At 40.1% G+C, this 25,804-nt stretch overlaps 1 protein-coding gene across 5 annotated transcripts in view; it reads left to right on the top strand.

Annotated features, from left to right (window-relative positions):
• Positions 1 to 25,804, top strand: part of NR3C2 (nuclear receptor subfamily 3 group C member 2) — a 214,261-nt gene that overhangs the window by 143,171 nt on the left and 45,286 nt on the right. For all 5 annotated transcript variants that reach the window (XM_055794386.1, XM_055794388.1, XM_005243308.3 and 2 more), the window contains one exon: positions 11,389 to 11,505. In XM_055794386.1, the coding sequence (XP_055650361.1) occupies positions 11,389 to 11,505 (117 nt within the window). The remainder of the gene's footprint in view (positions 1 to 11,388; positions 11,506 to 25,804) is intronic.

The raw sequence follows: 25,804 nt of genomic DNA, 5'->3' as shown, positions 1-25,804 counted from the left end.
CATAGAAGTGTCACTTTCAAGATGATCTCCAATAAAATTTGGGATGTTTAGATGGAGCTTTGATTCTTCAGTGGTTTTGCTGCTCTGTGAGGCTGGACAAGTAAGCAAAGGGTGAAGTAGCTGTTTTCAGGGGTGCGGGAGGGTTGCCCTGTCATGTTCAGGGGTTTGTGAAGGACTGTGGACAGAGCTGACCTGAATTCCAGAGGTGGAGAGGGCTGAGACCCGTGGCTCTGCAGCCTGGAAATTCTGCACCTGCTTCAAGGGGGTGCTTGGAAAGACCCTCTCATCCCTTTAAAGATGAACATAGCTATCATCATTGGTGTAATACCCTTTCTGTTACTTAATTTACACTTCTTGTTTTAGATTGTTACAGTATTTCAACAGTGAATGTACTGTGAAATTTCATTATAATCATAAAGTCTTCTGCTATTCCCCTCATCCTCTTTCTTTTGACTGGTTCTTCAGAATCACCTGGAATAACAGAGAATGGAGAGAAAAATGCAGAAAATAAATAGGCAGATGTACATATTTCAAAGGGTGAAACAAACTCCTTTTAAAGAAGCTAGCAAGCATGCAGAAAACTTTAAGTTCACTTTGGTGAGCATCTAATATTACTTTGGTCAACATTTCTGTGTTTGGGATCTCAAAAGATTCTGCTAAAAGTCTCTGTTGTGATGGTATTGCTTGCAGCTTTTAAAAGAAAATTATTACTGACCAGGGTTCCAGAGGAAAATACTTGTCAACGTATGTGCTGCCAATATTACAAATTGTTGATATTATTCATAATAATATTCATTATTATGAATTTAGCATATTTCCAGTCTGAGCTGTAGTAAACTGTACATGAAAATTGCAAGAGAAAAATATGCTTTGAAGATAATGTGTCATTCACACAGAATAAAATTTATGATCTGCTGAGCATGCTAAATGCAAGAGCGTAGAAGACTTGAACTTCCAAATGTTTGCAAAAACCAAAGGGTAGCTACTTTTTTAATTAAAAAAAAAAAAAGTTGAACAACATTTTCACTGAGATCAAGAGCTGGGAAAAGTTTGTGAAACAAACTGGCTATTTTTTTAGTTATAACTTATATAAATAGCATGCATCTCGTTGAAGGAGTTGGCCCAGAATTGCAAATTATAAAATGGAGTTGCAAAACACAGAATTAATGCAATATACCTTGATTTTTCTCTCTGTCCTATGAGAATAGAAATTAGCTTGTAGTTCACCTGTTCCATATGATTACTACAATGACAGTTTGATACATGCCTGAATGTATCAGTAGGATAGTGGGGCAGAGTAATAAGTGGTTTGAAATGGTGACTAGAGTGTAACAGGCTTCAGCCCTATATATGCTTACGTATATTTTTACGGAAGTGAGTATTTTCAGAAGAGTATTCAGTGAAGGAGCAAGGCTTAGGGAGCCCATAGAGTCAGCTAGAAATCCTTACATTACCAATTAGTTCTCCACATTCCAGAAGACCCCCAACACACACCCTCTTAAACATTCCCTTAAATGAACTTGGTATTTCACACAAATTGTATTTTACACTGTGTACTTCCTGAAATCCAGTTGCAACAGTGAGCTAATTGTAAAGCAGGATACTACATCATGTATGTAAAGGTAACAGAGCAGTTTACCACTTTTATTAGCAAAAATTGCAGGGCATTTTGGTTGCAGTTTAAGATTTTTGCATGATGCTTTTTAAAAAGGCTTTCCAGTCTTTCTAGGCCATTTCTTGTACATTGAAATTTTCCATTAAAGTGCAATGAAATTTGTAGTATGTCAAGAATGCCTTATCAGATTTTTAGCATGGGAAAGCAGAAGTAGACATCATGCATGCAATATGATCTCTTATAAACCTATCATATGTACTACTTTGCAGATAATAGCGTCTAGAGACTTCAAAATCAGTCTTCAGTTAAAATTTAAACCAAAATGAAAATTTGGAAACTTGCAGTTGAAAGGAAATACTGTAAAATATTGGATGTGTGATTTTGTCAAAACAACATCCTCTAAAGCTCCAATTCTCACTCTTTGTATTACTCTATCCATTATAATCTAAAATTAAAAGCAGTTGAACTGAAAACTAATTTCAAAACAGAAACAAAATTATTTAGCTCGATAATAGGATTATTTTGGTGTCTGCAGATATTTTTTCCTTGCCTTTCTTCCTAAGCAGATTTCCAATGCTGTGTGATTGCACTGAATCAGAAATGCTTTGCAGATAACATACTTTTCTTATTCCTCTTCTGTGTTGTCTAGTATCATTCAGCACTTCTTTGACCACATAAAAGGGAATTACTGCATAATAAGTCATGTGGCTGTGTTTAGACTTCCAACATGCTGAACTGAAAGCTTGCTTAGCTCCTCTGGATTTGAGGAGGCCTCAGCTCTTCTGCGTGACCACCTGTTGGTGTGGTTGGTTGGTATGCACTCTGTCTCTTCTGTGGAGATAACGGTGAGAGCACTGGGCATGGTTTTGGTACCAGTTTGGGGCATATCTTGTGTTGGTGGCTCAGCCCCTGTGGATAATGGGACAGCTGGAGTACCAGGCACACACTTGGAGAGGCTTTCAAAATGCTGCAGCATGTTTTAAGCATGGCAGAAGAAAATGCACACATGTACCTCAAATACGAGATATTTACATGTATTTTCTTGCTCACTTGTCTCGCTGTTGTTAACAGGTTTCATCCCTGCTGGATGGTTTCTCCTGCAGAAAATAGTAGCCTCTTTTGGGCAACATCCCATGCTTCCTTGCCAAATTTCCTCTCTCTCCTTGATCCCTCTCATCGGTGCCCTTTCAGTCTGCTTAAAATAGTGAGTGAGAACCATTTTTATAACTTCTCGTCTCCTTTGCCAGGATCACCAGACCATACCAATTATTTTTGTTAACATGGTCCCAGCCCAGTGTGAAAGCGAGTTTTGTGGGAAGGTGAAGGAGCAGGAAAGAGTCTCCATGTCAAAATTGGCACAGCTCTGGGGTCTGTGCTTTCAGATGCGCATAGGGAGTGCGTAACAGTGTGGCAATTTGAAAACTTACTTATATAAAGCATCAGGGGACACAGCCCTCCCTGCTCCCTCCCCCAGGAAAAAAGGGGAATCAGCTTTGTGTCTGCAGTCACTGTTGGAGGAAGCACTGGTAGTTCATCTGTGCTTTCAGACTTTGGCTTTCTGGGAGAAACCATGTGCGGTAGTTAATGTGCAGAGCATTAAGTCATTGTTCATGACGTAATCACCACCTAAGGATAACCTGCAGCTCTTTCTTTGGGATGCCAAGTAAGAATCAGTAGCATATTTCAGATTAGACAGAGGAAGAAGATCAGGTGATCACAGGCCAACACACTGGATTTTAGAATATTTTTGTCAACAGTGTTTAATTATAACATTAAATAACAGTTAAACACAAGGTTCAAAGCACATAGAAAATTTCGAAGAATACTGTGTTGCAGAAGTTCGTAGACTATACTTGCTATCTGAGCACCAGCCGATGCACCCGTGCTTTTAAAAGAGCCCTAACTGGGTTTTTTAGACCCTGCAGAAAATGATGCTGTGGAGACTGGTTTTTTTTTCTGTGTCCCAGGTAGTTTTAATATACTTTGCTTGGGTATGCAAAACGAACTGTAGCTATACCTTTGACTGCAGTGTAAGTGTGCCCTATGAATCACCTATTACTGGCTGAATGGAGGAAATAGTATATTTAGAAGGTAAATGAAAAGACTGAAGAAACATTTGTGGAACAGGAGAGGAATGAAAGGCTGAAGATGAAAGCAGATAAAGGAGAAGGTTAGAAAATAAATTTTATTGAAGAAAAAGGAGGGGGGAGTAGAAAGTAAGGAGGCTTACCAAAATATCATAAAAATGGTAGGTAAATTAATCCAGTAATATAAAAGGGTAAAGACACTGAAAGATGTCCTGGATCTAGAAGTAGCAGAAGGTAATTGAGAATGAGAAGCAAGCAGGAAATATCCCAGATGTGGCGAAGAATTTGCCAAAATCAAAACAAATTTTAATTAACCCTCTTAATTTATCATGAAGGAGGAAAAGCTCTATATTCTCGCTTCAGAGGATTTGGACTATACCTATGTTATAAGCACGCGCTATAATAATGTTAATAGATCAATATTGTTGGCTTCAGCAGTTGTCAGATACAGCCTTTGCAGCTGAAAAGCATGTTGTCTGGGAATGATGCAGTCAGATTAATGAAGCTGTGGAATAAAAAGGGAGCTAGATACTGAAGTCAGACTGAATTTTAGGAAACCCGGAGATTCAGTATCTAAAATAGAGAGTGCTTGGGGTTTGTATATAAAGTGAAGGGGCAATATTCATATCTAAGTTCTGTACCTTGTCTGTGGCATTTATAAGCTTATTCTGCATTACATATAAATCTCAGTGTGAGGAACCAGGTTTACCATAGTCAGACTGGACTGGTTTAAACAGAGCTGAGGAAGTTAATTATCACATGTCTCGGGTCTAGCAATAAGTAACTAGCTGGGGAGAGCGGGACTTGCTGTGGCTGCAGCCCTGGGAGCTGCAGCAGGGGGAACGGGTCCTGCGGTCGCATGCGGATGGCCGGCTGGGAGGGACTGCCCTAATCTGTTTCCCAGGTTGTTCGAATCAGTTCAAGAGCAGTAAAACAAGGTTATGTAATTGACATGTGACGTAGCCTAAAATAGTGACTGCAAACATAGGCTGCTGTTGCTGGGCAGTTGTCAACTGCTACCAAAAAAAAAAAAAAAAGCGCCCTCAACTGTGTAGCAAATGGACCTTTTAAATGAAAATGCTGTTCTGATTTCCATTAAATAGCAGGCATTTTCTTTTTTTTTTTTTAACTGAAAGAAATAGAGGCTTTGTGAAAACTGAAATTTGGAAAGAGATTCATCGTTGTACTTGCCGTGCTGATTTATTTGAGAGTACCTATCAGCTGCAGACGGTGAAATAAAAGCCTCGGGTATATGCTGTTTGTTTCTTGATAGTATGATACAACTCGTGTCAAACAGAAATCCTTTTCTGTATGTGGAAAATCATTGTGACAAGTCTTAGCAGTAATTTTATTTATACACTGGCCATTAAAAGGAGTATTTTTATTATTATTATTATTTTTATCAATTAAAAGAGCTTATGTGGATTACAGAGATAACATCAATTTCACAAAACCTGTGAAGGTTTTGGTGCTGGATGAAAGGAACATACCACATAGCTCAGTGAGCACAAATGAGAGGTTAGGATGGGCAGATGATGTGATTTCTTGCTGTAGGACGCAAAGCCCTTCATTAGGGCTATACCAGAAAGCAGAAAAAACGAGGTTCTGTTTGCTGACCAGATAATCTTGAGGCAAGAGGCTTCCCTTAGAAAATAGTGATGATATTCTGCAGCATGTTTTCTTTCTCTTTCCTACAGCAGGGAAGGTCTGTAGCCCAGGTCAGAGGAGTTGCAGGGGCTGGCTTTTGTGCAGTCTGACAGGCTGGTGGGTAAAGGAAAAGGACAGAGTTGAGCAGTAAATAACATTTCTGAAATTGAGGGAAACTTAATGTAGAATTACAGCCATTCAACCCAGATGTTTGTTTTTTTTTTCTCCCCCTCGTTCACTACTGTTATCTGGAGCAACTTCAGTAAAATGGGTGGTTATGCTGATAAATCCTGATAGGAGCAGCAAGAGGAACTTTAGTGGAGTCCCCTGCATTAAGGATGCCCAGGTCATAGTGTTTAACACTTACACATGCTTGCTCAAGCAGGTGCCAAGCTGTAAGGCTTTTTTACATGTATCATTGTCATCATGGAGGTAATCTTCGTGCTTGGGAAATATGGAGAAATCTAAGCCCTTAGTCCAGCCCAGAAAGCTGCAAAAGGGATCCTGGTTTCAACGTACAGACCTGCAAGGCAGAGCTCCTTTCAAACCCTGGAAGAAGGCTTGGCTGTTCTGGCAGCCTGCAGGGAGAAGACAACTTTGCCTGCGATTTTGTGAGTCAAAGTATTAATTCTCATTATGGAGGAAGAAGAAAATTTTGAGCATTTTACATGTGTTTTGATGTGCTTCAGTGAGAGGCTATTTTAAAAGTTGAGGTTTTTTCAAACTTCTGCTTTGTTGGGTCTTTACCTGCCACTCCTGTTTTCTCACTTTCCTGTCCTTTTGCTAGGCTTCCTCAATCATGTCTTTGTCTTGGGACCTAAAGCACACTCCAGTTTCAGATACTGTACCCAGAATGGCTTTTAGACTTTTCCCTTACCTTTCCCAGGGTATGTAGCAGTGGGCGTAGAGCTCTAGCAGAGGGAAAAAAGAGAGTTGACTGCCCAGGTAAAAGCAGAAAAGAATATGTGGAAAGCAACAGTGCCACAGGAGAGGAGCTGGGCATTAGTGGCATGCAAGCGAGCGTGAATCAACAACCTAATGCCATTGCCAAAAGCCAGATCTGGTGCAGCATTGCATTAGCAGAGCTGTTGTGTGCAAGATGTGGGAAGTAACCATTTTAGTGGCCTTAGTGATGGTGAAACTCAGCAAGAAAAATGCACCTGTTTTCAGGCACTCTGTTTTTATGAAAGAAGCTGGAAAGAGAGTAAGAGGAATGACAACAGATTTAGAAAACATGACCTATGAGGAAAGATTGAGAGCACTGGATTTGTTTAGTCTAGCAGAGATGGCAAACAAAGATCTTTCGATAGCCATGAGATTGCTGTAAGAAGGTGGTGATCTATTGCTCTGTATGTCTTAGGGGGAGTGCTAACATCTCATCTCAGTTGCAAAATACTCCTGTTTGGATTAAATGCAAAGGGAAAACCACAGCTTCAAGGCTGGCTAATCACTAGCCTAATCACGTGGCTTATAGGGAAGTGGCAGAATACCTTTCCTCAGAAGGTTTTAAGACAAATTTAGAGAAAGAAAAAATAATACAACCTCCCTGAACTGTTAAGCTAGTCTTGTCATGCTTCCATGAGTGGGCTTGAATTAAACAGTCTTTGGATCCTCTTCCAGCATTATGCTGCTTTTTTTTTTTTTTTTTACAAAATTTAACATTTGATCATAGTAGTTGCTATTTTAACAAGACAGCAGAAATGTAGAAGGCTCATTAATGATTTGCAGTTCCTGACTTAGACTTCAAAAACTGGGGAGAAAAAATAATTTTTAGAAGGAAGATAAAACGTGGAATATCTCACAAATTTCTGTAATCTTCTAATTTTGCCTTAGACAGTAACAGAAATATTACTGACAGGAAATATCTATACCCCATTCCTATTGCAGCCTTACATGTCTGGAAGTGTCATGGCCCCTTGAAGAGTGTAGCAGTGCTCTGCACATGAGCTCATCTTAGCGAGGCAGTTTTTGGGACCAGTGGCTCAATCATTGTGCTGGAGTTCTAAAATGGGGAAAGGCACAACTGCTGCTACAGCCTCATTTTGGCAGTAAATCATAGGCCAAATAAGAACAGCTTGTTTTCTCCCCTCCTTTACTCCTGAATTTGGCTTGTTCAAGAAAATGTCGAAAGAGGGAAGATTGAATTTCATTAATACTTTGGGTTTATTTTCTTTTGTAAGCCTATAAAAGCAGAGAATTAAAGAATTTTTGCAGGTGAGAGAGTTGGAAATATTGATGTATTTTTGTGCATACATTTGGATGTGTCACTCTGTGGTAAGTAGCGACAATTGTGTCGCTGGAAAAGTGCACCTGGAAAGTGCAAACTCAAATATTCCTCTGGCTCTGCTGTGAATAGGACAGATCTCTGTTTCTTAGTGTGTAACTGTGTAGTACCTATTAACTATTTATTTTGATCAGGAAGTTTTCCTGGCATCTTTTGTAACTCTGTATTTTAGATGGAGCAGAAATTAGCTCGTATAAGTGAACTTAATGGTGGCATATGTAAAAATTACTTTCATCTTAACGCATTTAGCACATGGGGGATGAGAATTCAATATCTACTCTGTTGCTTTCCAGCCCACTTGTGGGTGATTAAACCGGATAAAAGGAACAGCTGGATTAAGCTAAACACAAACTACGCAAGCAGATCAATAGGGGTCTTGAAGGAGTTGGAGAGCTAGCACCACAAAAACATCAGCCTCTTTGCAGGACTGTCTCCCTCGCCTTGTTGAGATCCTGAAGATCCCTGGAGGTCTTGAAAGCTGCAACAATTTCAGATGTGTAGATTTTTGTTTTGATTCTGAAGTTGAGGGGCATGAACAAGGCTCATGCTACACAAATGGAACATACTGATTCATTATGAGTGTCTTTGCTTTACTAACTTATTTGACAAAATTGCTTTTATTTGAAAGGTACCATATTTGATTGCATGGAACTCTGAAGGCATTTCTTTTACCATAGATGATAAACTTTAAACTGAAACCCTGTTTGTTATTATTTCATAGCTGCACTCTACATAGAGGCTTTGCCTGAATGCTGATCCAGTCTGTGTTTTAATGGTTTTCAAGTTGCTTCCATTAATGTAAGCTTTAAGATAACTGTCATTATTTTATTTTTTTTAGAAAATAAAAAAAAAAAAATACAAGACATTTGCTTTTTGGAAGGACTTTTGCCTTGCTTACTCGAAAAACTGCTTACAGATTTTGTACCGTACATTAGTATTCAGAGATGCATGATTCAAAAATTGATGAATATTCGCTGTTATGTTTTCTGAAATTATATGGTCTAGAGTAGGTAGTTCAGAAAGTAATAATTGCAGGCTATCTAAACCATCTGAAGGGTGACTTGCGGAAGTCTTCTGCTGTTGTGGGAATATTTCTTAGGAAGTCACAGTGTGATAGTGATTGAATCAAATAAACATTTCCACAATATTTAAGAATGTGACCCAAGTAATTATCCTGGAATACATAAACGTTAACCTCTTTCTAGTAAACCCATTAGCTTTTGAAAGCAGTAGTGAAAAATGTTAACTTAACAGGTGTAAAATTTCGTAGAACAAACCGCCTTTAGGGTAGTTCTGCAGCGGGGTTCATTTTGCAGCGTTAGAGCTGACTTGTCATATTAATAGCCTGCACCCGCCTGTGGAAGCCTAAAAATGGTATTGCAGTACTCTGTGATGTACAAAGGACGTTGTGTGAGCACTGAGCAATCATACTTGCATTCCTAGCAGAAAATAACCATTTTTCCCCTTGCCCCACAAAAAGATAGTATACCAGTATTTGTAAGGGCATATAAACCATCTTTATATCATTATTTTAAACACTTTTGTTTTCTACTTTAATTTTATTTTCATGCTATCTGCATGATATTTCTTTAGGAGATGTGCTCAAGTCAGTACAGAGGAAAAATGTAAATGGGGATTAAATTGATATTTCTCATGTGTATCTGGTTTATATATATATGACATAAAATAAACATTGTGTGATAAGCAGGTTTTCATTTTGTGATTAGCTGAGAATTTTATCTTTTTGTTGTTTAGCAGGCCTACTTAAAGACCAGCTGATAGATACTAGTGCTGTCACTATGTCATACAACTTGATTTTATGCCTGATGTAACTTCATGAGCTCATATTCATGAATTATTTTGCCTGAGTTTTACTATTTTTCATCTGTGTCGCAGTGCTAGGTAAGGTCCCTTAATAAAAACCCTTGTTTGCCCATCTGCTTGTTGTTTAAACTTCTAAAGCATTATCTATATGATGATACCTTTGTGGTATTACAGTACCTTACTTAAATGAGAGTGATATTAGAGTAACACTGCTTACTCAAAGAAGATGGGTTTTCTTTGTGTGAGATGTTCGGTGAAGAGATACAGGAAACAGCCCAAATTTCAGTTCAGTCTGAACGTTGGTTAAGGGTGAAGGGATTTCAGATGCAGAGATAGAAAATGGCTTACCTGAAGTTCTAAGGCAAATTCCTGACAGAGAACAAACCAGAAGCCAGGTCTCCAGTGTCCTGTGAATATTCTGTTTGTCTTTCCCTTAGGAAGCATGTGTTTATTGTGGAAAATATCTTGGCAAACGTATTTTATACCTCTTGTCCTACAGCAGCTCTGTCCCCTTATCAAGCCTGCATCTTTGCTCCCACTCCCTGCACACGTCAACCTCCTGCGCATTTCAGTGCAGCCCTACTTCTGAGCCCTGCCCAGGCTTCCTCTCCCCACCCGTGGCTGGTGCCTGCTTCAGTCATTGGCGTCAGTGTTATTTGTACAACTCTTGGGTTTCTGCACATCTCGCCTGCTTCGTTCGTTATGTGTTTAGGAGTCTCTCTGCTTAGTTGCTGGTTTGTGGTACTGCGTTTGCAATCTGAATTTTTACCCCTGTACCTTGCATTTCAGACATCTTGGTTAGGAACTAGGAGTTACGAGTTTCTTACCTTATGTCCAAAATGCCTGTCCCTGAGGCTCAGTAGTTCTTACAGCATCCACTACGTAAGCCTACAGCACGCTGCTGTGTTTTACACGACTGTTTTCTTGTGCGTGCTCGCAAATCCTGCAGCTTGCCTTACAGTCTGTTGTACTGTGTGCTTTGTCCTCTCCTTTCTTCCTTCCTCTGGAAACCCTCTGCATTGCTTTTTGTCACGTCTGCTGTAAACCATTTGTTCTGCTCATCCCAGATGTCCATGTGCCACCTCTGGATCAAGGCAGCTAAAATAATCTTCTGTCATGCTGCACCACCCCCCTCGTGGCTTCCTTTATTTTTCTACATCAGATTCAAGTACCTTGCTTTGAAAAGTCCACGTGATAGTGCCCTTGTCTGATACACTGTGTGTGTTTGCTCAACCTATGTTCTTCCCACAAAGCAAAATGCCTTTTGAGTCTCCAAGTTGTTAAATGCCAGCCTATTTCCCTGGTTGCCATGTATTTCCCTTCTGCTGAATGTTGTGTGTTAAATACCTGCTGTCTCCTCGGGAGTGCTTCTGTGGGGCTTTATAGAACTGAAATAATACAGTTGTGATTCAAGCCTGTGTTGGTAAACCCTTCAGAAACCTTCTGCTATATAGAAGGTAACTGAGTAAATCGGAAATCGAGCACTCTGAACTGGTCGCAGAGGGTGGGGTATATTGAGAAAGTTAACCTGTACTTTGTTTTTCTGCTTTAGGTTGTGAACTTCTTTAGCATGAGAGTGGCCCTCTGTTTCTTACCAAAACTAAGACTTGTCAGGCTGCTCTGTGATGAGGCATGTATAAGTAGATTTGAAAAAGCTCAAACCAATCGTTTGTTTGTCGCAAAAAGAAAAATTCCAATCCTGCTTAAAAAGAAGTAATGAGCTCTCTCTCTTGGGTGATGCACCGAAACTCTTTCTCAAATTAAACAGAAGAGATGCTCATAGTACAAGATTATTGGAAAGGCTAGAGAATGAGATTGGGAATGTCTGCATTAATAAGAAGCTCAAAACGACTTCAAAACGACAGAGAAGAGCAAATTGGAATTATGTAAATACATCCTCTAATAATGCATTTTGGTTTTGGTTCATTCAGGACAGCACAATTACCTGTGTGCGGGAAGGAATGACTGCATAATTGATAAGATTCGGAGGAAGAACTGCCCAGCCTGTCGATTACAGAAATGTCTGCAAGCTGGAATGAATTTAGGAGGTAAGCAGAATATTAATAGTTTGGTCTCTTAATTTGATTAGGCAAAAACATTGGAAATGTGCACCCTTTTTATAGTTCTGGCAGCTGCATAATCTCAAAAGTTTAAGGTGGAATTATACTGAATAAGTGCTTAATAGCTAATAAACTCTATTGTCATTCTAAATCAGGTTTTAGAGATATGTATTTTATGGCTCAAAAAACGAAAAGTGGGTGTTTTATGATGACAGTAATTTTAGTGGAATTTCATACAGCTGAAAGTGTTAGGGTTTCAAGTATTGCATGCTTTTTTTTTGGTGATGAGCATTCTCTTAAATAGCAAAAAACATTTTACACCATCATGAAAGCAAATTCACACATAGTGAGACCTCTCAACTCTTTGGTTGCTTATTCTACGTTTATATTGATTTATTTCTGCAACTGGTTGGATATGCAGTAATTTTGATGTTGTTCCTCCATTGTTCATGTACCAATCACAAAAAGACAAAACCTTTCCTTAATAATTATCAAAGTTACTTTGAAAACAGTATGACAGAAAAACATATAATAGTTTTTTCATTGTTTTAATTCTTCCATTGCAATGTCTACACAATTCTGGCTGTGCCTCGGTTGGGCATCTTGTTTCAAGTCATCACCTGAGCAAATTGTATTACAAACCACTTTTTCTCACCACTCTTAGGTTTATTTTGTTGTTTGTGAACGAGGGTGTGGATACTGCTGCAGGTCCTTCCCTTCGATGCAGAGTGACCCTTCCCATGGAGTGTTTCCACAGTTCCAGAAAACTTGACACAGTCACATGAATTCCTTCAAATTGTGTCCTATCTTACAATTTGCTTTTTATCCTCCTGGACCTGTTCTCCTAGTAGCTTAGTTTAGTTCTACAGACAGATTTAGCTGCTTGTCTTTCATAGGTTGTATGCAAAATCCTGGGTTCTGCCTGCTGCCTAGTACCTTTTTCTACCTCCCAGACTCTCTTTTTCTGGCTTGTCCCCTGGCAGAAACACTCAAGCAAGCCATTCCTTACTTTTTTTTTGATGACTAGCCCTGTTAAGCCTCTTTCAACCCCTTTCCTAATTTTGAGATGCTGCGTTACCCCCTGGGACCGTTGTTTCTGCTTCCCAAAGGAAAACGGGGCCAGATTGTGGCATGCTATGGGCTGATGGCTTTCCCTTGATTTTGACCTGCACTGTTGAATCTACCAAGGAAAGCAGAAAAGCACCTTTGTTTGATGAAACAAGACCTCCATGGTAGTAGCTCCTTCTTCCCAAAAAATGATGCTGAAAACATATGTGGAGCAGGAAGCCCATCTCTGTGGAGTGCTGTAAATTTTGCTGCAGCCTGCTAGCAGCCAGTGCAGGGCATCCTCCGTTGCCATGCCCTGTGTGGTACCAGCAGAGCTCCTGCAAGCCTGCCTTCCTGGGCAGGCGCGGGTGCTTAGCGCTCTAACAAAATACAGGGCTGCCATCCGACTTGATAACCTTTTGAATCAGCAACACATGACACTTTGTCTGCAGTGTCATGAGTTCATCACTGTGATTTCCTGGTGTGTTTCAAAGGACGTGTTCACACAGTGTCCTCTGCAAAAAGCAAGGGAGGGGGTAGGCTTTGCTTGAGGGTGTTGCTTGCTTTTTTTTTTTTTTTTTTTTTTTTTTACTAGCTGGAGCACTGTAAATGAGGAATGCATTGAAAAATCTTCCCTTGTGCTGGAGCTTGGTATTCTGCTGGAAATTATAATTGGTGATCTGCATTTAATGACCTAGAAGGCCAAGTCTGCCTGTGCAGTGTACAGCTGGCGTGCGGTTGAGCTTTGCTGTTTAACTGTTTTGGTGATTTTCTTCATGTAGAGAAACTAAGGTGAAATTCTCATTCCTGATTTGATCCCTTTATGCCACATAAAGGAGCTAAATTAGCACAAGCAGGTCCTTCATCACTGCCATGAATGAGGTATAGTAGGGGCACGGCTCTGGATGTCAGTGCGATGCGGTGCCCTCTGCATGGTCCTGGAGAGAAGGGCCGGGTTGGAGGCAGAGGGGAGGACTGCCAGAGAGATGTAAAGTGCCTGCAGCCCAGAGACAGTGTTACTGTTTCAAGGGCCCCAAGGGCTGCCACCTTATGCCGATGGACCTTTCAGCCTTTGAGCGAGCCCCTGTCTGGCAGGAAATACTGGTAGCTTATGGCCTTCTGTTCCTTAGGCCACTTTCTTCCCCAGTGGAGAGCTTTCCATTGGGCGTCTACAGTGGAGCAGCACAGCATCTCAGACTTAATTTTGGGAGCTTCCGTGTGCTGTTGCAGGGGGTTTCTGATACAGTGAAGATCATCACAAAGAGGGAGGTGGAAATGGAAAGAAGAGGTCTTAATGCGTATTTGAAACCAGTAATTTTCTCTTCATTTAAATTTCCAAGGTTTGTTATTAAATAACATTTTTTCATAATTAGCTTGAACACGCTTGAGTATGTTCATATTATGAAGATACATCACAGCTTACAGTTTCATGTGGTGAGCCTAGTTTTGCCAAGAATATACATTACTCTGATAAAAATGGACTCTTACCTGTTTCTAATTTGGACTTATAGGCAAAATGTGCAAGTATTTTCTTAGGCAGTGTGATCAGTAAAGAGCTGGAGGAAAATGGATTTATAAATGCAATTAAGTCCTGTTTGCAGCATAGTACTGTCTATAGCTGAGTCACACTGCACAGTGCTGTGCTCTTTGTGCAGTAGATCTAATCTAAACTCTTGCCCTCCAAATGGAAGTAAAGGTAAACACAAAAACCAAACTGTGTCAGAGATGCCTATGTGTTTGGTTCATGAGAAATAGAGTAAGATGATAGGCAAAAGGGTCATAAGCATAGCTCAAGGTCTGAAATGTGTGCAAGTTGCTGAAGTCATGGACATTTCTTTCCACTTGTACATAATTATGTTTTATCTTTTAATTAAAAATAAGAATTTTAAAAAAAACCCTCCAGTTGATCTAGAAGTAATGCTTTAGGGAACAAGGTCCTGTCTCCATGGGTTGGAAAAGAACTTGACTCTCCTTTGCAGCTTTCCTTGTCTGTAGATGAGAATGAAAGGTCCCAAGCTGCCACCCAGCTCTTCCCAGTTACTGCAGTAGGTGGTTTATAAAGCAAATTTTGTAATTTGAAAGTTTGTGATTCCCTTCCTACTGTTACTGAAGATACTAATTTCTGTAGTGGAAAACTGGAAATCAGAAAGAGAGCTTCCATGTTTCCTGCAGCACATTTTTGAACAATCTCTAATTATTCTACTGATCTTTTTTCTTTGGTGTTGGTTTTTGTTGGGTTTTTTACTTTTGATTATATTCTTTCTCAGTAATTTTAAAATGTTCTTTCTTTTGTTTATTGTGTCAGAGTTTTACAGGTTTGTTTTGATGGCATAGTTTCTACTTCTCGGTATGCTAACATGTTTTTTCAAAAAAAAATATTTTGATGTATGGCAGCATGCCATGCTTTAAGAACCTTAAGCACTTTTTGTGTAATATGTATAATTCAGTGATACAAAATACACCTTTTCATGAATGCTCAACAAAATTAATTTGGCAGTTTTATTGTTTATCTTCTCCTTTTGTTTGTTGAAAAATTGAAGCCTTTTCCAAGCTCCTCTAATAATCTTTAGAAAATTATTCATCAAGTCAGCAAATAATTTACCTAATTATGTTCTTGCCTCAGTTTTTGTTTTGATTTTATAAAAAGCACCTGCAACCTGTAATTTCTGCAAAGCTGAAGTTGCCAAACGCCATGTTAATTCATCTTCCTCATTTCTAGAGAGTATGTGTGTACACTGCAGACAGACATATCCCTTCGACAACTAGGACTCCCCAAACATTTTTGGGAATCATTGTTTGTTTGTTGTTTTGTTGGGTTTTTTTAAACTCCAGTGACATATGTGAGACTTAATTATTGGAAGAGATTCAGAGTGAGCAACTGCACTATGAAGGTATGCTGGCCCATTTTTAGTTTATGCTCTTTTTGAGATTCTGTAATTAATTTTCAGTTAATTATGGACAAGAATGACTCCATGAATTGTGAAGTTTCTTCCAGCATACGCTGTGATCAGATTTGTTGAGTCTCTCACTTCTGCAGAAGACATTTTCATTTGACTCCCACCTCATGCTGCTGTTTCTTAATCATGTCTGTCCCCATGGCAGCACCTGGCGGGGGGGGTGTGGGTGTGTGGTGAGAGCCCCCAGTCCCACACTGGTGCTCAGCATGGTTTCTTATGCCACCACCAGCTGAATGAGCAAGGCAGCAGCATCCAGTGGCTCGCACAGCAGCGCCTGGGATGCTGTGTTGCAACCAGGGGAGCACAGAGCCCCCTGTTTTCACTCCTGCTGTTTGCCATGCTCTGCGCTGAAGCCTGGAGAAGCGAAATGTTTTATATGATGTGACTTGAGGGGACCTACACCCCCCCTTTCATTGGCAGGTGAGTCCTTGCCACTCTGATGTGGCCTAGTGACCAGGCATCCCTCCCTCTTCTGCCGCATGATCGAAGAAGATCCCTCTTCTGCCATGTGATGTGCCCTACATGCTTAGGGGACAAAAAAGTGTTGAGGGGTCTGTACCATGTAGGACTGCAGCCCTTTCCTGCCTCTCCTCCCGTGTAAAATACTGACAAGACTTACCAGTACTGGTCTCCCACAATAGTGAGAAACAGCTCGCTGAAGGTACCCTTTAGGTGTCAAAGGGAAATAAAATAGATTTCACCTTGCAAATTGCATAGTTCGTCACTCTGTCTGCAGAAACTGCCTGTGAAATGCGAGTCTTGGGTTTGCATACATTTACATATGTAAGGCACTTCATGCACAAGACACTGTGTGTAATTTGTAGTCTTCACTTGCAGATATCCTTATTTTTTATACATCAAAATATTTCAATAATCTGAAAAATAGATTAAATGAGAGAATCGGTAATAAGATACAGTACTTCACCTTTTTGCCCAGCTTTCCATTTTCTGTTTAATAACTCATACTACTAGGGATTTAAAAATGTGGTATTATTTTCAGTTACTGAAGCTTATGTGGTTTATATCGTTATTGTTCCTATCTTTTTAAGAAAAAGCAGTAAGGAGAAAAGGAAGAGGAAAAAACCCACGAGTATTAGAAAACTGAAAACAAAGAAAAACTTATATACAGCAAAAATTTTCCTCTTTATTTTCTTCAAAAAATTCTACCAACTTTCTAACTAACCAAGGTTTCATAAATTTGAAAGGAAAAAAAACAACCCTAAGTGTAACAAATTGAAGCAATTTTAAGTACATATATGGTTAACTTTTATTTTTCATTTAAACTTTAACTGCAAAGTATTTTGAAATGCCCATTAACTTTAATTGCATTTTTATTTGCGTTTATTATGTAGCATTTTCTTCTGAGGGAATGTGGTCATTTTTTTTTTTTAACTTGAACATTCAGCTAGGTTTGTGTCAGCTCTTCCAAGAGACTTTTACCATTATACAGCAGTATATTAAAATTGTTTGTGGGTTTTGTGAAGCAAAACCTCATATTGTCAATTTTTCTCACATTTTAGCTGGACAGCTTAGTTATGGTACCTGCCAGTGTCTAGGTTATCATTAGTATTGTTTCAAAGAACATTTGTATTTTTCTAGGTGTGATGATTTGAGATAACATTTGTGTTAGGTAGAAATCCATCAAGTTAAGAGATTATGTTAAAATCCATGCTTTCTCTTAGCAGTGAAGCACTGATTTTCCTACTTTCATTTGCACGTACAGTGTATTGAGCCCAAATGAGTAATGTAACCTTAAGAGGTAGCCTGCAACCATGCTACCTTATGCTGTGATTTTGTTAGGTCTTGTGGGTGTACTTCTAAGAGAGATCAGCAGGGAAATTCCTGTTGCTGCATGGAGTCCGTGTGAGTGACTCTTCAGAAGAGGACATCCTTCTGCCTGTGTAAGGGTCAGTTTTTCTTAAGGCGCTGCTGTTGCTGCACCACTACGCCATGCCTTGTGAATATATATATTAAAAAAAAATAAAAATCAGTCCTGCTGTTTTGGATCTTGTAGGAGCCAGTTAATCGAGCAATGAACTTTTCCTACTTTTGCGCCTTCCTTCCTCCATGCTACGAGATACTGCTCTTGCCCTGCTCTCGATGTGTCCCTCTAACCTTTCAGCGTGGACCATCGTCAAGAATATTGTAGATAATTACCAGAACAGTCACTTGCCACAACTATTCAGAAACTATTTGGGAATGATGATTAAAAATGCAGAATTTTGAAGAAGGCTGGTAATGTCAGTGTAATCTCTCGGACATCAATTAAAAAGCAGTATTGAAAGTGTGTCCTTGTAATTTGCATTTTGCTGATGATTTTATTTCATATGTGAAGGCAGATCAAGAAGACACTGCAGTAGTCCAAAAGCACACAGCTCGCATCCAGCAATCCTTGATCAAACTCCTAATCAGGTTCATGTTCTCAGTCCTCTGTTTTTTCAAGTTTTGCTGGTTTCAGCTCTGCCTTCTGATGAGCACCCAGCTGCCAGCAACGTTTGTCTTTCCTCCAGGAGCAGCCTTTCAGGCTTTTGGCACGGGTCTGCTGAACTACAGACTTCCCTGTGTTATCTACTGGACTCTCCATCATACCATTCACAGCATAAAACCTTGGTTGCCAGCCTCGCAAAGGAGCTGCAACTTTTCTGGGCTCCTGCTGGGAGTACGTGTCCCAGCCTGCCTCATGTCACGTGGCAGCACTGTGCATGCAGGCTCTGTGCGCTTTTGTCTGATTTCAGCAGTATGCAGTGCTTGCTGTACAGGCTCAGAGGTTGCTCTTTCCTGAGCAGTTCATATTCTATATGTGGTGTCTTGCTTTGGTTCGATACGCAAAATGGACAGGGGCGATCACAGCTTTCTGAGAGGAAGGTTTAGGTCCTCCTAGAACAGGTGCAAAAAAATCTGTCCTTTTGCTGCTCTTAGGCAGTCTGACTGATACACAGCAGTGGCTCTTGCTTGGATGCCTTCTGCCAGGCATTCACTGGCTGGCTTGCATGGATCCCCTGTGCAGTCCCAGTGAGTTTTTAAGCTTTTCTGTCTTGTCAGGGCTGCAGCTTTCACCTCCAGGATGCTCCCAGGGTAGATAAAGTTGTGGCCTCCTAAGTCCCCAGGACCAAGGCTGAGCCCCCCTTTTTTCCCTGTGCACTGGTACACTACTTCTATGTCATGTAGGACATGTAGATTTAACAACCTGTTTTCCTGAGGATCCTGAAATGAATTGGTGTTTATCTTTGTTGCTCAGACAGATGCATAAAAGCAAGCAAGCCCATGACACCTCTGTTCATTGCTTTGTCTCATCGTGCTGGAGCAGACCAGTATGCTTTGGCATTTCTGAAATGCATTGCATACAGCTCTTGGTGCTTTTTGTTTTTTTCCTAAATCACCAAATTATGATACCTCCTTTCATAGTGCTCTAAGTCCAAATCCTTTTTACTCTTCCCCACAGTAAAGCAGTAGTCCCTGCTATGAAAGCATGCCTGTGTCTCCCATTCCTCTTTCCAGAGCTGCTGGTTATTACCAAAGACCTGCTGAAACCTCCCTGCTGTGGTCTGTGGTGGTGCGTTTCCATTACTCACTTCCCCATCACTGCAAGAAGCTGTAAGAGCAGGAGAAACTTGTAATTTTAGCTTCCACTGGGCCGTTGCTTTACCAAGTTTCCACCTGCATAAGGGGGTGTGAAGATTTAACTTGCCATGCCTGACACAGCCTTGGACAAAGTAGTGTGGGCTCACCATGCTCAGTAGTGTTTTTTGTTAAAACACTGGTTAGTTGCCTGCAAGTGTGTTGTGGACCAATTCAGAAGAGTCTGGAGCAGAGTAATGAGAGTGATCAGATGTCTTTAAAACTTGACTGGTGGGGACATTTAATTACTTGGTATAGTTTAGTCCCAAAAAAGGCTGGAGGGAAAGTTGAAGACAGAGGCAAGTGTTGCTTTAACAGCAAGCACTGGTAAAGCGAAAAAGGAGGTGATTTGTTTTCCACGTCTGTGAAAAGTGGGCCGAGAAGTAATGAGCAGCAAGGAAGATGCAAGTGAGGAAATGGAAAAGTATCTGTTACAGGAAGGCCAGTAAAGCTCTCAAATAGATGGTCTTGGGAAGATATGGAGTCTTGTCATTGTGTGTCTTAACGATCATCGAAGACAAACATTTGTCAGAAGTGATGAGGGTACAGTTGCCTCTGGTCTGAGCAAGAGGATGGATCATGTGACTGTCCCAGGTCTGTTTGAGACTATAATTCATATTAAGTGGAGTTAAACTAGATAATTTGTATGCAAATTAATAAAAAAAAGTTAAAATGTTATTTCCATGTGCAGAAAGACTTTTGAGATTTTGACATCACTGACCTTCATTGAATGAGCTATTCTGTATCTCTGTCCTCTGTGTGACGGTATGTTTTGAAGCAGCAGTGATGCTAAGACTATGTAAGTAGTGTTCGTTCTTCTGACATCGTGTTGCTTTTTTGATTGTCTGCTACTTTGCCACTTCACAGGTTTTAAATTGACTCTGGAGCTGTGGTTTAATCCAGTAATGTCACAAGGAAAATTTATTCAATCACAGATTGTGTCTTAGCACGTGAATCGGTTGGTTGTTCTTTCCCCTTGTCCTCTCATATGTACTTTGCTTCAGAATTACTTTAGTAACTTGCATTTTGTTCTTAATCTGGTTTCCTGCTTTTTCTGCCACCGATCCCCAAGTGCATGCATTTCCATTTTTAGTATCTGTGTTTTGCTACACTAAGTTGGAGAAGTGGAAGGGATACCTAGCTCAGAAAGCGGGCTTTGAATTTGATGTTAGTGGAAAGAATAACACACAGCAGGTTATGAAGGAAACATTGAGCACGTTTAAACCTTAGAAGTACACAACAGGCAAGAAGATGGTGTTCAACAAAGAGGAAGGCAAGGTGAGGGCACCAGTTGGAGCACCCCTGAGCCACCCTGTACCACAGATCTTCCTGCAAATTGCTGGTCATTTGTGTGCTTTTGTGGTTCCCTGCCATCAGTTTTCCCATTTTCCCCCAACACTAATGTTTTAGTAATGGACATAATCTTCCCTGCTTAATATCCCCACAGAAGGTGCAAGGGGAGGAAGACTGTAGAACCTGAGCTCACAAGACCCATCCACCCCAACTGGACTGTAAGGGGATTTGTCAGTAGGGAAGTAGAGAAGATACTGATGTGGGGCAACTCTCCTGCTCTCAAAACCGTGCAGTTACCGTACTGGAAAGAAAGAGCTGAAGAAGCTCGTGTGTGGCTTTTGGTTCTGTCTGCACAGGAACCCAGCACACTTAGGCATGTCATTTAGACACCTTAGAGAGACATGTGCCACTCTTAGGCATTACCAGCATTTCATGCACAACTACTTCAAGTTCAGGACAATTTCGAAACTTGCCATGCTATCAGTCACAAAGAGGTGCTTCGCTTCATGAGTCAGATTATACCTATGGGTAGTACTGCAGAGTTGCATTTTCCGTGGAAAAGTGGTTAATATCACTACAGGGTGTTTCACTAATGTTCAGGGTGGTTTGTAAAGCAGGAGATTAACATGGTTATAGTCTTCTCTTTTCTCTTTTAATTACTAACCATGAACTGGATGGTGAAAAATATGTCTGAGATGACTGCAGAAGATAAACAGCCAGCTTGTATTTCACAGATAGTGTTGCTGTTCCGGGAAGCAGGGTGGATGATTTCTAGAAGATGAGGGACAGACAGCACCACTGAACATATTAGAAATAAGGTCATTTGAGAGAAGTGTGAGTTGATAAAAACTGGGGTTATGGAAATGGTACAGATGAGAAGACAAGGTATCTCAAAATTTTTGTTACTTGGGGAAAAATACAAGTGGGAATGCGGTGTGTTACAGCATAGCCAGAAAGACTGCAGAGGGTAGTGCAGCAAGCTGTGTTCTAGTAATAGTAGTACAAGAGCAAAATTGAGGCATTTAAAGCATGGCACACACTTTAGCATGGAGTGGAAGTGTGAGCACTCAAGATAGGGGATGAGAGGTGCTGCAGCAGTTTGCTTATTTGTGCTTTTGAAAAAAATTTGAAAAGCTTGTTGAGTACCTGTGTCTCCAGTGTAAATACGAAGGGGAAATCTCACATGCAGTAAATGCCTGCAGGACTGTATGGGGGGCAATCGAGTTGCCTTAGTGTTGTGAACAGGGTGAAGGGTGCATAAATTATGGAACAGACTTAGCATTGGGTATCAACCCAAATAAAAGCAAGAGAAAAGACTTGGATGAGGAATGCCTGCAGAAGGTTGGATGAGAATGGATGTCTTGGGAAGAAGGTTGTCGCTTGGCACAAGACAGAAACCAGTGTTCATAGCCAAGAGCATTCAGTCTGGTACAGTGGAAGATTTCAAAATCTGTTCTCCAAAGTTTCCCCAACTTTGTTTTTAACCAAATTATTACCAATGTTAGCAGTTCAAGCTGCTGATGTTTCATTGCTGCAGATGTCTTAGAGTTGTAGATGACAAATACTGCAATTGTAGGTGACCTACTCTTCGTATTCATTGTTGGTATTTTACTGCTAATCTTTAAATCTATTTGATGAATAGTCAGAACTACTGATGCATTTAGTAGACAATGCTTAGCTCCAGAATCATTGAATTTGCCATACGTTTGAAGAATGAATAAATAATCAGTATAATATGAGTTTTGGGAGCATCTGAAAGGGGCTGATTAAGATTGGCTTTCATCAACATCATAATTTTCTTTTGTCAGTTTTTTTAAGGCTTTGTTTATTGCATGATTTCAATATTTAGTAAATACATTTCTTTTGAAATTAATGCAGAAGTACAAGAGGGAGTTTTATATACCAAAAATGTTAGCTGTGAGACTGTATTATGTCAGTTTGGGATTTTATATGAAATATGTGGGGGGGAAATTTTCATACTTTAGCCATTTCTCATTAAAAAGCTTTATCAAAACCAGCTTGATTTGATTTTAACAGGAAACTACTAATTGGCATTTGGTAAAAGTTGTTCCCACACGGGGAGGAGTACCCCTATGAAACTGTTATTTTTCAATTAATTATCACTTTGAAGATTGCTGCGAAACAAGCAAATGTGTTAGACATTTTCCCTGACAACCTAAATATTCCTGTAAAACGCACATTGGAACTCAGCTTTTTTTTTGTCACTTTCGTCCGCTATCTCTTCACGAATGTGTAGCCTGAAGGTCGGCACGGGTTAAAAAGGGATTAATGCCCTCTGTTTCTTACCCAAACACTCCCCAGTGTCTTCCCCTCTTGATTGCTGTGGATGTCATTGTCCCACTCATCAGACAAGTAGGTAGCCTGAGCTTTATCATTGAGTCAGACCTCAAAATATGCAAGATCTGATCTGGGCTTTCACCTTAGTTTTTCTGAGGCAACTGTGATGGCTTCTGTGCTGTCTTTGCAAGGCTGCTTCTTTTATCTTTGCTACAAAGGCCATCCCTGTGAGTAGATCTCCGTGGCTATGGATGCACAGTCCTGAATACTGCATGCAAAAGCCAGCGCACTGCAGAGGAACAGTGTTTGTTCCATGAGATGTGTGCAAGTGCTGTCATGAGGTGCCACCTCCCTGTAGGTGTTTGTATTTCAGCAGTCTGTATGTATAGCCATAAGTATGATCAGAAGGAGATGCAGAATTCTCATTAAAACATCATAAGATTTCTCACTAAGTGGTCACGTAATTACTTTAAATAAGTAGTTTGCTGTCATACTGGAAGGACATCAGAAGTAGGGTCCTGTTGAGGGTCAGTTCTGGCTCTGCAGTTTTACTAATTACTTGCATAATAAAGTAGAAAGTAAATATGTAAATCTACAGATGTAGAAATTCTCCTGTGGCCGGAATCAGAATTCAAAAGCATCTTCAGTTCTAGTGTCTTAAACCAACCCGATGGCATTTTCGGTAAAGTGCAGAGGGTTAGAAGTGCAAGTTGAAGTGTACGAGAGCAAAATACCTGAGAGCAGCTGTTTATAGAGGCTGCAGTGAAGAAGCATGGTTGCATGATGATTGTATGTTAAATACAGAGTCAGCGATGTAAAATTGCTGCAAAACTAGGAAAGAGTGGTTTGATACTTGGGCATTATTATGTTCTTGTCAGAGCTGGCAAGTGCGGGCCTGATGGTTGTGTCTGGTTTTCAACACTGCTGGTCAGGGTGGTGGAGATGGGGCAAGCTTATGAAATTGTCATCTATGTTCCTTTGGTGGTTGGTAGGATTAGTGGTGTCTGTGTCCTTCCCGATAGATACATCTCTCTTCTTGACAATCTCCAGTGTGGAAGTCTCTGCTCTGTCCCTTGATTACCTATTCTAGTTTTTCACAGACCTTTACATTTATAAAGCTTTCCTTAACATCTAAACTGAATCTTCCTTCCTGAAATTTCATATTGTGTGCCTGAAGAAAGGTGTATACAGGCTAGAGACTGCCCAAGGAAGAACAAGGATAATAAGCTTAGAAAGAAACATAAATCTGTAAGGAACAGCTGAAGAAACTCAATTTATTTTAGTGTAGAAGAGAGAAATGTATTAAGGCGGCCACGATACCAGCCTTTCAATACAAAAAGTAGTGTGAAAGAGGGGATGGGAATGATAAGTTTTTCTTTATGGCCACTGGGGGAATGATGAAGAGAAATCAACTTTACTGCAAGAAAAAATGATGTGACATTGGAGATATTGGGGAAAAACTGAGTGGTTAGATGTTGGAGGAAGATGGGGGATATTTCAGAATTCCCTTTATTGGAGATAAATAACATACTGGGTTGGGCAAAGTATAGTTGATCCTGCTCAAAGCAAGAAGATAAACTGCGTTCACATATATTGTTTCTGTCCTTTATAGTGCCGTGCTGGAGCAGCATTGCACTGCATAGTATATTAAAATCTGTTCCAAACAAAACAAAATGCAAACACTTCAGAAATTGTTGTATAAGTAAGCAAAGTAATAAGCAGGGAATATTTACCTTGTTACAGTCAGTGTTATTAGTAGCTTAAATCCAACTAGAATAAAGAACCAAAATATGTTCACATGAACACAATGAAAATAGTGTACAATTATATAGGTAAAACGTGCATTCGAAGCCCTTTCTTTCATGTGTGCTGTGTCTCCCTTTTTGGTATAAATATAAAAAATGAATGTGAACCAAGAACAAGAGTTACATTTATGGATGTGCCGGGATCTTTGCAGGGTCTGACCAAAGGCAAATAAAATGTGACATACCCATAGATCAGACTTCATGCGTGTTTATTCCTTGTCTTTAAGCTGTCCAATCCTGTCAGATTAAAGTGTTACCTATTAATTAGTAAGCAGTTGTGAATGATTTTGGCAGTGCCAAACTGTCATTATTTCAGTCATGCCTACCGTTTCATTCTACTGAATTCAATCACTGGCTTGGAGCTTATTCTCCAGTAAAAGCTTGCTTCTGCTGGTGGAGGATAAGAAATTAGGAGCTTTTCATTGCTTTGTTAATTAAACTGTACTGATTCCTCAGGCTCACAGCAAGTGATACCATTTTTTTGTCACTTTCTATCTCCTCTAGGTCACAGTTGTCAGAAACAGATTTTAAAATTTATTTTGCTGTGTGAAAGCAGGACCTTTACTTTCTTCCTCACCAGCTGCAGTCTTCCTTTCTGTGTATATTTAGACAAACTACTTGGTCCCTTCAGCATATACCAAATGCCACTGCAGAATTCACCCTTGGAAGGCCACTACTTTGCAATAGTAAAGTCCTTCTGGTGGTGTGTCTTACATGATAAAGTAATCTTGCACTCTCCTTTTACATCCCCTGTACAACCTGTCCCTGTGCTTTTCATTCGCTTCCTTCCCTTGGTCTGTCTTGTCAAACCAGTGACTCATCCGCTTGTCTGTGTGTCTCCCAGATCTGTTCCTGGCCCTTCCTCTTATGCATGGGGTAACACTCAGGCTCACATTTAGAGGTTCTTTAGCTACCACAACTCTGCCTGAAAAGCAGTAGTTCACTTCTCAAAGCGGGTCGTTGATTTATGGAAGCTTTAGCATCTCATCTTGGTTATTCCCTTCTTTGTTCCCTTAAGAATAGAGGGTGCATGCCTGAATGCACTTTGTAGAGGGGATGGGATGATGCTATAAGATCTTGTTTGCGTTACTGCTTTTCACTTTATTCCATGCATTTGCATGTGTGTGTGTGTATATATATATTATATATATATATATAATGTCTGTATTATTATCTAGAAATTTCTCAGCAAAATCTCATACCCATTGTGCTAGACACTTACATGAAAAAACGTCTGTACCAAGCTCACAATTTTCATGTATGTCAAGA

The sequence above is a fragment of the Falco peregrinus genome, chromosome 2, assembly GCF_023634155.1.
Source record: "Falco peregrinus isolate bFalPer1 chromosome 2, bFalPer1.pri, whole genome shotgun sequence".
Taxonomy (NCBI): Eukaryota; Metazoa; Chordata; class Aves; order Falconiformes; family Falconidae; genus Falco; species Falco peregrinus.
This window is presented reverse-complemented; position numbering and strand designations above follow the sequence as displayed.